General features: G+C 46.0%; 1 protein-coding gene across 2 annotated transcripts in view; it reads right to left on the bottom strand.

Annotated features, from left to right (window-relative positions):
• The window catches only part of Kiaa1549 (KIAA1549 ortholog), a 137,479-nt gene extending 136,609 nt beyond the window's left edge, over positions 1 to 870 (bottom strand). For both annotated transcript variants that reach the window (XM_076832779.2, XM_076832785.2), the window contains exon 1: positions 690 to 870. In XM_076832779.2, coding sequence (XP_076688894.2) covers positions 690 to 840 — 151 coding nt within the window. In that variant the 5' untranslated portion in view covers positions 841 to 870. The remainder of the gene's footprint in view (positions 1 to 689) is intronic.
• Between the last annotated feature and the right edge of the window lie 12,508 nt (positions 871 to 13,378).

Here is a 13,378-nt window from a genome sequence, read left to right as displayed (position 1 = left end):
GTCACTAAATTGCATCCATTATAAAAATAACCCTTACTCCTTTCATGCCCTGACACTTAAGAATCAAAATATTTTCACACTCCATTGTACTAATAATGCCTTTGCAGAATTAATATCAATAGCTATTTCCCTGGAAAGACCCATAGCCAGGGCGCTTTCCAAGAGATTTTCTTTGAATGTTCTTTGTGTCCTGGCTCACTGGGGGACACCACCAGCCTGCCTGCATCTGGGGGACGCTGGCTGCTCACGGCAATGCAATACTGTCTTAAAGCCCATTCCGAAGGTACTCCTTCGCCCCGACAATAAAGTATCCCCAAACATTCGACATGTCACATTCATACAGCCATGCACACATACAATTTCAGTGCCTGCATTCTGCAGAAAAAAGAAGGCACATTCGGTTGATGGAGCCACCAGACCCGCCTCAGGCTCCACGGTTCACAGAGGATGGCTTTGCAGACCTTTAGCAAGACTGGCCAGAATCCGCTCGCTTTTTCCTTTTATTTATTTATTTCCTCCGTGCCTTTATTTGCTGGGCCCGAGAAGAATGGGAAAGCATCTCCAGAACGGAGGGCGAGGGAGCCGTGGAGAATAAAAGAGGATGGGCGGGGAAAGCCGGGGTTTGAAAAGAACGGCAGTACCGGCCGGCAGGGTCGCGGCCGCGTCCCGGGGGTCTCGGCGGGGCTTACCTGGGGCGCACGAGGCCGGCGGGGCCAGCAGCAGCAGCCAGAGGCCAGGGAGCAGCAGCCCCGGGCGGCGGCGGCGGGCGCGGCGGGCGGAAGGCCCGCGGCCGCTCGGCCCCGGGACCAGCGCGACCCCGGCGCGGGGCTTCCCCTCCATGGCCGCGCCTCGGCGTCGGCGCCGCGCCCCCGGCACTCCCGGCCGGCGCCCCGGCCCGGCCTCGCGGCTCGGCGCGCTCAAGCCGTGGAGGGGCGGCCGCTGCGGCTGCGGCTGGGACGGGGCGCCGCGCACCGGCGCGGAGGGAGGCCGGCGAGGCGGGGGCGGGCCGGGGGCCGGAACCGCGGACAGGGGCCGCCAGCCGCACGCCGGCCTCGCCGCTCCGCCCCCTTCGGAGCCTCGGAGCCGCTGCCCGGCAACGCGCGGGCCCGGGCGCGGGGAGGCGAGCACCACCTCCCGGCCGGCCCGGCGCCTGCCTGCGGGGCGGCCCAGGCGGCGGGCGCGGGCGCGGCGGCGGGGCCGGTGCCCAGCCCTCCCCCAGGACCCGCCTCCCGGGAGGGGACGCGGGGGACGCGGGAGGCCTGGGCCGGGCGAGCTGCGGGCGCCGCCCCAACCCGGCACCTAGCGCTGGGTCCCGCCGCCCTGGCTCCCCGGGGCGCCGGGAGCGGGGGAGGCCCGCGAGGAGGGGTCGGAGCCGGGGGACCTGGCCAGCCCCGAGGGCGGCGGGGCTCTCGCTCCCCCTCTGCTGCCGACTCGGTGCGGGCAGCAGGTGTGTGCCGAGCGCCGGCCTTCGCGGGCAGCCTTCGGGGCTGCAGAGCCGACAAAGCCTGGAGAAGTCGGGCTCCCGTCCCGAGAGCCCAGCGTTCAGTAAAAGGGTGAGGAAGCGCGCGCACAGCTCTGCCCATCCTTCCTTTCTCCCTCTCGGGTCCTGAGGAAGACCCTGGCCCTCCACTCCGCACCCAGCAGGCCTTTGGGAAGCGGCTGGTGAACCTAATTGATGCAGAGCTGGAGAACCCCCACCCAGCCGGGCCCTTTGGGGGATAAAACAGCCCCCATGGGAGGTGAAGGCAGAGTTTGGTGGTTAGATTTCTTGGGGAAAGGAGAACTTAGAGAAGGAGGCTGACGTTTGTCAATCCCCGTGTTTCAGGCTTCTAACTCTGAGGACACGGGGTGATTGGAAAGACTTGGGACGGTTGCATCCTGTTGGAGAACTTACACCAGCCAGGGTCCTAAAGCTGTGCATGGGGGTTGGGGCGGGGAGGCACTATTTTATTGTCCAAAAAACCCTCCAGGTTGCTCTTCAGCCAGGTTCCCCCTAATAAGCCCTGGGGCGGGGAGGTCCCATCCAAGACTGGAGCACCCTGTTCTAAGTATCAACCTGTTAGCTTTCAGGAAAATGGGTGAAAATAAAGTTTGTTTTGAGGTCCTTGATTTGGAGGGGTGTTATGCACATCATGAACAATCCCGGAGTGGCCCCCTGTCCTGGCCCAAACGGGCTTTGCATACCTTGTCTCCAGCATACACACTCAGGTGAATACCTAAGTGGAGACACTGTTTGTCAGAGCATGTCTGGTCCCTGGATGTGGTGGCCCTGGTTGTGGGACCTCTTGTTCATGGTTCTCATGGTTTTTCTTTTTGTTGAACTCATTGTATAAACACCTCCTTTTGTCCCCTGCTCAGCCAGTCCTTTAGCTCATGCAAGAGAGAAATCAAACCAGCTAACAAATAGAGGGTTAGAAAGACTCATTCATTGCATTGATTAGTAGTGTCATAGGCAGAATAGTCAGATAGCCAAGCAGCCATTCCACCGAGTGGCAAGGAAGGCAAAGGGTGAACAATGTTTATAGAGTTGTGGATCAGGAATTTGCATATTCATAGTTATGCAGCAATAGTCATGATTATGTTGCCGTCTCTTACTGTGACCTGTGCACCATCTTGCACAAGATCAAAGATGTGTCTAAAATTGGGTTAGGTCTCCCCTTGGCTGTATCTTTTAACATGGAAATGAATTTAAATGAGGGTCCCATCCCCTCTTACCTTGGGTTTAGAGGTTACTTCCAGGCAAGGGGGTGTGGTTATACCTGCTTGCATAGGGTTTCGGTGTTTTCTTGTTGTGTCTTGAACAGTGGAGGTAGTTGAGGAGGCCCTTTTACCATTCACTTTAAGCATACAGCCAGCACTGATTTTTCTGTCACCAGCTTAAACTTGAACCTGAGAGTCCTGCCTCAGTTTGACCACAAACCACTGCCTTGAGGCACCCTTTTATTGCACACTGAGCTATTGGGGAAGGGAGCCTGACTGGTTTTGTCATGTTGTATTATTTTATCCTTTATGAGTTTGTGCTTTGTCTCCCCCATTAAATTAATATGAAGTTCAAATATGGTGTCATCCTGCCTTAGGATTTCCCATGGTACCCGTAAGCCCTCTGTTCAACCCAGGGCTGCAAAAGCCCTAGTGTATTGTTTGTGATCCCAAAGAAAGAACCTGGAGGACTCATGGAAACGGTTTAGAAATTGTATTACTCCTGTGCTTCTCCATGGCAGCAGAGGGGGAAAAATGTAGAGGGCCACACTCTGCCTACAGACAGATAGGTTGTGTGCCAATTGCATGTATGGGTTTCTTTAGATGTTTTATGATTAAATACGTTTACTTCTCAACCAAGGTCATTCTGCTTTGATCACCACCATTTGGAGATAAGGGAAATAATGGTCAGTTTCCCTCTCCTTATCCTTTTTTTTTTTTTTTTTTTTTTTTTTTTTTTGTCGATGGACCTTTATTTTATTTATTTACATGCAATGCTGAGACTCAAACCCAGTGCCTCACTCATACTAAGCAAGCGCTCTACCACTTAACTCCAGCCCCTCTCCTTACCCTTGCTAACACATTCTTAGAAATTCTTAGTTCACTTCCAGAAGCAAGTCTTCCTAGGCACTGACCCATGTTCAATGCCAGCACCCTCATTATACATTTATTGGGGAATATCCACTCCCCAGTGAAGAGGTATATCTTTCAGATGTGGCCTCAGTCTTCAGTAAGTTTCCACTTGCATTAGACCTCAGGAGGTCAGAGAAAGGAGCCTCCCTCTCCCTCCTCAGCCAACTCAGACAGTGAAATGTTTGTCCCACGGTTAAGGAGTTGACATCAGTTAGAAATAAAAATGAAAATGCAACTTTTAGCTAATAGAAATGATTCATGGGCACCAGCTGTCTAGGGTGAGACCTAGGGTCTTAGTCTCCCCAGTCTTGAAGACGGAACACCAGGACCTCTGTTAAAATTCAGAGCATTCTATTGCAGTGTCTAGGAAGATGTCTCCTAGGGCTCATCTGGTAGGTGGTATGTCAAAAAACGAAACAGGCTAGGGATGTAGCTCAGTGATAGAGCATCCTTGGATTCGATCCCCAGTACTGGGGGGGGGGGGGGGGAGAGAGAGAAATAAAACAGGAGCTTAAAGGGATGTAAGAGAAAAGAGGGAAGCTGAGGCAGAACAAGAGGCCTTAACTCTAGACTCACACACCTACACACATTTGTATCTGCAAAAAGGGATTAAGATGAAGCTTTGAGGCATTTGTAGCAAATTATGCAACAAATAAGTCTAGTAGACTCTTGAGCACTTACTACAACCTGTTGTAGTAGGATGTAAAGAAGATAAAAAAAATCAATTTTAGAGATTATATCATCCAATTCTCATTTTATAAATAAACAAGCCAGAGAGATTAATTTCTTCCCCTAAGGCTCAACTCCCAAGTGAAATTCTCCTGTTTTCCATCTGATACTACACAACCTCTGGGACAAGGGAAGAATTAGCCTGGGTCCTCGAGAGGTTTCTAGTCTGGTTTGGGAAGGGGGAGAGGTTGGATGGGGTTTCCTTCTATACCAAGCAAAATGGGCCCCATCTGGGCCCCCTCCGACTGCAAGGCCAAGGGAACACCACATTTTCCCCAGGCTGGAGAGCCCAGGAATCCTGAATTCTTTCCCCTTTGGCCCCAGGCTCTTCCTTAGGTGTCTCCACTGTTGTGTCTGATCCTGAGGAGTGACCAAGCAGTAGCTGCCTGCAGGGGAGTATGGAGCTTGCACAGGCAGGTAGGGTGGCTACAGACACGCGCGTGGAGTCTGCTGGAGCGAAGCAAAGAACCACAATGGGAAGAGAAGGCCAGGAGGGCTCGACGTTCACAGGGCAGCCGGCTGCCACATGCCTGCCCACAACTCCAGAGTCTGAAATTCCTCCTTGGAACCCAGCCCGGCAGGTCATTAGGAAGGTCTGTATGGTCACGGAGGAAGCTGGGTGCCTCTCATTTGATGGTATGCTTGTGTGGCCTATCCCTGCTGACCCTTCTCTGCATTGTATGTGCACATACGCTTGCACACTTGACTTGGGCCCCTCTACCCTTAGGGCTGGGCCCGGGTACAGATGGGAGGGAAAGACTGACCAGCAACAGCTAGAGGGTAGCTGGAAGGCAGAAGAAGGGCTGAGAGCCCTGGAAGAGGAATCGGGACTCCCCAGTTCTGCACTCCGATCTGTCACATGAAAGTTTGTGGATGTGGACTGAAAGCTTATCCCTATTCTCAAAATTCCATCTTTCTTCTCTGATGATGGGCTTGAAATGCCTACCTCAGCTAACTAGGGGTTGTTATGAGAATTAATAAAATAAGATAAAATGTCCATGAAGTTAATTCGCTAAGTTCCATCAATATTTCTTGAGCACTTATATGCCAGGCCCTGTAGTGGGCTGGGGGGGGGGGTTTACAATAGCAAACAAAAGAAAGGCCTCTCTTGGTGGAGCTTATGTTCTGGGGAGAGATACACAGCTGATGACAGCTATTCAGAAACTAAAAAAAGGGAGAAAGGAGTGAGGTGGGGGACAGTGATACCGTGTTCACTAGAGCAGTCAGGGTGACCACTCAGTAAGGTCCAGTGGGGACAACTGGAGAAGAGGGCCCCAGGCAGGAGAAGCAACTGTACAAAATGAAAAAGCAACTAGAATAAACATCCAAAAAAACATTTACTGAGCTCCTATTGAACAAATGTCCCATAAAGTGCTAAGTAATGAGTAAGATTAATTAGCTACAGTTGTTTCAAAGAATTTAACAATCTTACAGGGGGAAAAAAGTAAATAAAAAAATTATGGCAAAGCAGAACATGAAAAATGTCCAGAGGGAAGTTATAAAACTGATCAAAGGAGCCGGGCACAGTGGGGCACACCTATAATCCCAGGTGTGCCTCCCAGGCTCAGGAGGCTGAGGCAGGAAGATCACAGGTTCAAAGCCAGCTTCAGCAACTTAGTGAGGCCTTAAGAAACTTAGTGAGAACTTAAGAAACTTGGTGAGACCATGTCTCTAAATAAAATACAAAAAGAGCTGGGATGTGGCTCAGTGGTTAAGCACCCTGGGTTTCAATCTCTGGGTTAAAAAAAAAAAAAAAAAAAAGATCCAAGGGAGCAGAAGTGTTTGATAGAGGGGCTCAAGGAAAGCTTCACTGTGGAATCGCAAAGGAGCTGGGCCTCAGGGGGTCCTCGAGGGATGAAGTGGATTGGGAGGCTATAGAGGACTGACAGGTATTCCAGGTGGAAGGACAGACAGCCTCAACAAAGACATGAAGGCAGGAACATGTGAGACTGTTCTAACTAGTGTCAGAGTAACTGGAAAGGTGAGTGGGTCACACCCCTGGCTGCATGTTAAAATCACCCGGGCTCCAGAAAACAAAACAAAGCAAAGTACCCCCCAACCCAGGCCACACCTCCAACGATTAAATCCAAATTTCTGCAGGCAAGATTGAGCAATCCTTTCTGTAGAGCGCTCCCCAGGGTTCTGCTGTGTAAGCACATATGGAAACTCTCAAGCTGTAAATCTGAATCGGAGATAAAAACAGTGGTGCACCTGTAATCCCAGCCACTGGGGAGGCCTAGGCAGGAAGACGGCAAGTTCAAGTTTAGCCTCAGCAACTTAGTGAGGTCCTGTCTCAAAATAGAAATTAAAATGGGCTGGGGATATAGCTCAGTGGTAGAGCACCCTTGGGTTCAATTCCCAGTAGCAAAGAAAAAAAAAAGAGAGAGACAGACAGACAGACAGACAGACAGACAGACAGGTGCTTAGAGGGGTGTAAGAGAGAAGAGGGAAGCTGAGTCAGAACAAGAAGACCTTAACTCTGCAGCCAGAGAGTCTGGACCTAATTTGTTGGCAATAAAGTGTCAGTCAAGATCTTTTTGAGATAATAATAGGACTCAGCACAGAAAGATTAACAATATATAAGATTTAGATTTAGAGAGAGAAAAGTCTAAGACCAATTGAGACAAGATCTTAGTACCACATGCATGAAGTATCAAGGATCCTAACATTTCCCATCATCATATAGACAAAGCTTTTAAAATTTTGATTATATCCATTGTGCAAAAGCATGGAGAAATAGCCACTTTCAAATTCTGCTTGTAGGAGTGTAAATTGGTGTAGCCATTTTGGAAGACAATTTGGCTTTATCTATCAAAATTTAAAGTCAATTCGCTATTTTACCCTGAAAATCCACTTGAAATATATATGCTCTTCCTTTCTTTCTCTCTCTCCTTTCTTTTTTAAATCGAGTTTATTTCAGCCAGATAAATTCAGCCAGGTAATTCAATCAGAGAAATTCACCTTGTTAAAATACTCAATGAGTTTGACAAATCTGTGAAATCTTATATCGCCCACCACACTTAAGATATGAAATATTTCCATTGCTCTAAAAAGTTCATTTCTGTTTCTTGGTAGAATTTCGCTGAATGGATACATAAAATATGTCTACAAATTAGGTCCAGATTCTGGCCACAGAGTTAAGGCCTCCGTTCTGACTCAACTTCCCTCTTCTCTCTTATACCCCTCTCTAAGCACCTGTTTTGTCTCTCCCTCCTCCCCCCCCACACCCCCCCCCAACTCTTTGCTACTGAGGCAGACATCTTGGTTCACACCTGTAATCCCAGGAAGCTGATTAAAGAGGATTACAAATTCAGAGCCAGAAACCTAGTAAGGCCCTATTTCAAAATAAAAAATAAAAAGGCTGGGAATGAAGTTCAGTGGTAGAGTACTTGCCTGGCATGTGCAAGGCCCCAGGGTTCAATCCCCAAGAACACACACACACAAGTTCCTTTGCCATCTATCCCTTACCCCTTCCCACCCCTATTTCTGATAACCAATGATCTGATTTATTTTTCTACTGCTTTGCTTTTTCCAGAATTTCATATAAACAGAATCATGCAGTATGTAGCTTTTTGAGTCTGGTTTCTTGTAGTTAGCATAATGTCTCTGGTTCATACAAGTTGTTCCATATATTGTTCCTGTGATCCTTTCTATTGCTTAGTAGTATTTCACTGAACAGATATATAAAATTTGTTTACCCACTTCACCAATTATAGGCATTTAAGTTGTTTTCAGGCTTTTGGCTATTATGAATATTGCTGCTAAAACTGTTTCCAGGCTTTGTGTGAACATTTTCATTTCTCCTGGGTGAATACCTAGGAGTCAAATTGCAGAGTTGCGTGGTAACTGTATATTAAGCTTTTAAGAAACTGCCGAACTATCTTCCAAAGTGAGTTGTATTTTGCATTTCCACTAGCATTGTATGAAGGTCCTAATTGTTCCATGTCCTGGATAACACTTGATTTTGTTGGTCTTTTTAATCAAACCATTGGAGTAGCCGTGGAGAGTCAGCTTGTCGTAGTCTCGTTTGCATTTTCCCAATGACCAGAAAGGTTGTGTACCTTTTCATGTGTTTATTTGCCATTGATGTATCCTCTTTGGTGAAGAGTCATTCATATCTTTTACCCATTATATGTTTGGGTTAATTCTCATCTTATTACCAAGTTGTAAGTATTTTAATATATTCTTGATAAAAAAAAATCCTTTCTCAAATATGTGTTTACAAGTATTTTCTCCTATCCATTGTTTGTCTTATTATTTTTTTTCTTTTTGTACCAGGGATTGAAGTCAAGGGCACTCAACCACTGAGTCCCATCCCCAGCCCTATTTTGTATTTTTACTTAGAGAAGGTCTCACTGAGTTGCATAGCACCTCACTATTGCAGAGGCTGGCTTTAAACTCACAATCCTCCTGCCTCAGGCTCCTCCTGCTAAATTGCTGGGATTAGAGGCATGTGCCACCGTGCTCAGCTTCTTTTCATTCTTTCAATGGTAACTTTCAAAAATAAGAATTTTTTAACTTCTATAAAAACCAATTAATTATTTATTTTCTTGGTTGGCTCATGCTTTCTGTGTCCTGAGAATTATGTGCTTAGGAGAGGCTGGATTAGGAGAACCGATGAAGCATCTAGCATTAAAGGTGTGGGCTGTGATGTGCTGAGCACACATCCTGGGAGCTCTGTTAACATGAGCAGGGGTAAAGAGGAGCCGGGGCTTGGAGGATGGGGCTAGAAGGCTAAAGATACAGATATGGAAGCTATTGGTGCAGGATTATTAACTAGAAATGTGAGAAGACATCACTGTGCCTAGAAAGAGAGGAGAGAAGGAAAGAAAAGAGGACCGGGGAAGGGCCCTCAAAAAGACCAACCTTTTGGAGAATCTGAAGAGGAGTCCGTGAAAAAGGTGGAGAACCATGCAGAGAGAAAATAGAGCATCATGCCAATGAGATGTCACCAAAGGCCTAGAAGAAAGTTTTGAAACAAAGGGAACAGTCAATGTCAAGACAAAGGGACCGAGAAGACCTCTTGGAACTTGTCGATCTAGTTATTAACAGGAGATTTTTCTCTCTGTGCCTGGCTTATTTCACTTAACATTATGTCCTGCGGGTTCATCCATGTTGTCATGAAAGACAGGATCTCCTTTTTATGGCTGAATAGTATCCCATTATAAACCCCACATTATTAATCCCATATTTAAAATTCCATTATAAATCCATCCTCCCGTTGATGGCCCCTTCGGTTGCCTCCGTGTCTTGGCTGTTGAGAAGAGTACTGTCGTGAACCCAAGCGTATACAGATGTCTTTGGCATATGGATTGAGTTTTCTTCAGATATGTACCCAGTAATGTCATTGCTGGATCACATGGTGATTCATTTTCTAGTTTTTAAGGAACCTCCACACTATGTTGAAGTGGGTGGGAGACAAATAACAAGGAGCAGGTTGGGAAACAGTGGAGGCCACAGAGAATGACACGCAGTAAGGCTGAGATGCTGTCAGGATAGACAAGACTGAACATCCTTCTAGTTTTAAGAGGTGTCCAAAGGTAGTGAGAGAATAAAATGCAGAAGGTCATCACCAGAGTACACTCTCAGAGCTAAGAGGAGATGGAACTGAGAGCAACATGAAATTCTTTTGAAAAGGTGGAGTTCGCAGCCCACGGCCTAGTGTCAAGAGAGGTGCTTGATAAATCACAGTGGAGTAAGAGGCGGTGTTGAATTTCTAGTGCAGTAACTGAGAACACACACAGGAAGGGTTTGGGTTATGTTAAGTGGGGAAAACTAAAACCAAATGATTTATGAGCTAATATATAACACTATATGACTGGAAAGGAAATGTGACCATCTTAAAATGGTTGCATGAGGATACTGGGCTTACAGGCATTCTTCCTCTGGGTAATGCCACAATATTCATCTTTTAAAATTTTTTCTTTAAAGAGAGAGAGAGAATTTTAATATTTAGGGTTTTTTTTAGTTTTTGGCAGACACAACATCTTTGTTTGTATGTGGTGCTGAGGATCAAACCCGGGCCGCACGCATGCCAGGCGAGCGCGCTACAGCTTGAGCCACATCTCCAGCCCCATCATCTTTTTTAAAAAAAAAAATGGACACCAATGCCATCCTCCCAGAGAGGAGAGAAGAAGCAGATGAATCAAGATAGAGGCCTTCAGTAGTCTCTAAAGTTGTTTTCCCCCTCTTTAAGATCATCAGTCACAGCACTAGATGGCAGGACTTGGGCTATGAAAAAAAAATCCAAAGAAGGAAAAGATCAGCTTTTCAAAGCATTTCTTCTAAGAGATTAAGGTAGTTCAAGGTCTTTAAATTGCTGTAGACTTAAACATTAAAGAGGAATGAGAAAAATTAGTTTTTCTTCCTTCTTGAGCTGGGTCCTAAACCACAGAAACAATGGTAACGTTGGTTAAAGGAAGGCGAGGAGGAGGGAGCCTTGCAGAGAAGACAAAGGTGGGAAGATAGGAACGAACAAAGCCAAAGCCTTCCGCTGAACCGGGCTCTTGCCTAACTGGAAGAAAAGCTATATATTGGGGACAAAAGAGCAAATTAGTAAGACAAGTTCAGATTTTGACCTGCCTCAATCTCAACCAAATAACTACTTCAGTTTACCTTGGTCCCTGGGAAGGACTTTCTGTCCATCAGAATAAAAGCCAGTGGAGGGAAAGACATCCTCAGAGAGCCCATGACCACAGGTACAAAGGTCAACCAGGATCCCTGCCTAGATGGATTGGCAGGGAGATGTCCGAGACTCTCGCACAGTTTGGTAGCAGCAATGGCGCGTGAGAATGTTCCTTAGGTAGGTTCCAGGCTTGTTCTCTGTTCTTGCAGTTTCCCTCACCGCCTCTTCCTCCAAGACTCCGCCTCCCATCACACAAGCTGTGGAGATCCACCAGCTCAGTCCTCTGCCTACACTTTCCAGGGTCGCCTCCTACGGAGCCCCAAACCCACGGCAGCTCTCTTGAGGCAGTCAGAAACCCACATCAGAATCATGGCAACAGTTGGTGAAAGCTATTTTTAGGATCTTTCTTCTCTGGCTTGATACTAACTCCAGCTCATATATAACCATGTTCTAAAATTCAACCCCGGCTCAAGCTCAGAATAGCACCGTGATCATAGTCTTGCTCAGTTCCTCACTCTTCCATCTTGTCACGAGTTCAGATCAATTACATGAATAAATGAAGCCAAACCCAGAGAGTAGCCATCTATCTGTCTAACTGCCTTGATTCTCTAGAAAACTCCTCTACTGCTCAAATCTCGAGAGGCACATCTTTCCTAGGATTGAAACCCCTGGTGTTGAGCCCCCGGGTGTCTTGGGCATCAGTCCTCCGAGAAGCCTTCCCTGACCTCACCAAGGCTGGGCCTGCTGCACTTCCTCTGGGTTCCCACAAGTTCCCAAGAGACCTCTGTCACTTCATTTTCACATGGAATTAATTCTTCAAGTGTCTGCTCCCCCACCAGCCTGTAAATTCTGCAAGTGCAGGGACCTTGTCCTTTTCATCTCTTCCCTCCCCAGTGCCCTGTGTTTGTTAAATGAATAAGTGGAAGTACAGAAACAACAGCCAGTTTCTTCTCTCAACTCCTCCTCCCCTCTCCCCAAAGGGAGTGAATTAACTTAAGAGAAGCATGAGGTTGTCCATCATTTTTTGGTACCAGGCCCAGAAAGAAGGTACCTTGGCATGAACTTTTCCATCCTCCCACTGATAGAGTAGCTGATCAAACATCAAAGGATGTCAAGAAATGCTGGATTCCTCTGCCATGCACTATGAACACCAACTAGAGATCACTTGAAAATATAAAAGTCTGCTTCAGATAATGACATTGGCTTGGCCTTCTAAGGAGCTGGGGAAGCTGTACTAGTTGACACCAGTAAACATTTATTAAATTCAGTGCACTAAGGCTCTTGACAGAAATAGAGGAAGAACACAATCTCTGCCCTTTAGGAAATGGCAATCTCCAAACAATAAAATAGGCTTGAATAGTGAATCTTGCTCAATATGATACAAAACTGAATTTTATAGGCTCTGGGTGACAATTGTGAGAAACCAGATGATAAAATTACCTACCATGAACAACTCTGTGTGGAATCCACCCACCATTTTAAAGGGAAAATTTAGAAATTTCTGCACCAATATGATCCAGAACTTTCTAGAGTGATGGATTTACTCTATAAATCTGTGCTGTTCAATGAAGTAGCCATTAGCCACAAATGGCTATTAAGTGCACAGAGTATGGTTTGGACAACTAAGGAACTAAATTTTTAATGTGATTTAATTTTAGTTAATTTAAATTTAAATATCCACATGTGGCCAGTGGTTTCCATATTGGACAACATAGCACTAGACCATGAATAAAAGTGTGATCATTGCCCTGGGGATCTGGAGAAACTGGCAACTTATAATGCACCATGTACCCCATGTAGTAATAAGCACCTCGCCAAATATACAATGATAATTATCATTGCTCAATTCTTTGCTGGAATTTCATTTAAGAGTTTTGTAACTATGTTCATAAGTGAAATTGGCTTCTAATGGGATTCTTAAGAAATCTTCCTTATCAGTGTTAAGAATAGCACCTACTGAACTCACTGAATAAATCTGGGACCATGCCATCTTTCTCATTTTTCTAAAAAAAGAACTTTAATTTTTTATCACACATTGTAGGAAAAGCATAAGATGTAGAGCAGCAAAATTTTGAATATTAAAATTATCTGTAATCTCACCTTCCAGAAGAAGTATTATTAACAGTAGATGAATGCTCTTCCCAGACTCTTTAAATGCATAAATTTCACACACACACAAAATACTGATTTTAAAAATGGGGCCAGACTATATGAAAAATTTTGTTTCACTCAAAAATATATTATGAACATCTTTCACCTTTATAAATGATACTTCCAAAATGTTCCTTTTACTGGTACTATTGTATACCAAGATATAAGCCTATCATACGTCTTTAGCATATTCCCTAATGATAGGCACTTAGTGGCTTCTAATATTTTACCATTCTAAGCAATGCTACATAAAACATTGTG

The sequence above is a fragment of the Callospermophilus lateralis genome, chromosome 1 (genome assembly GCF_048772815.1).
Source record: "Callospermophilus lateralis isolate mCalLat2 chromosome 1, mCalLat2.hap1, whole genome shotgun sequence".
Taxonomy (NCBI): Eukaryota; Metazoa; Chordata; class Mammalia; order Rodentia; family Sciuridae; genus Callospermophilus; species Callospermophilus lateralis.
This window is presented reverse-complemented; position numbering and strand designations above follow the sequence as displayed.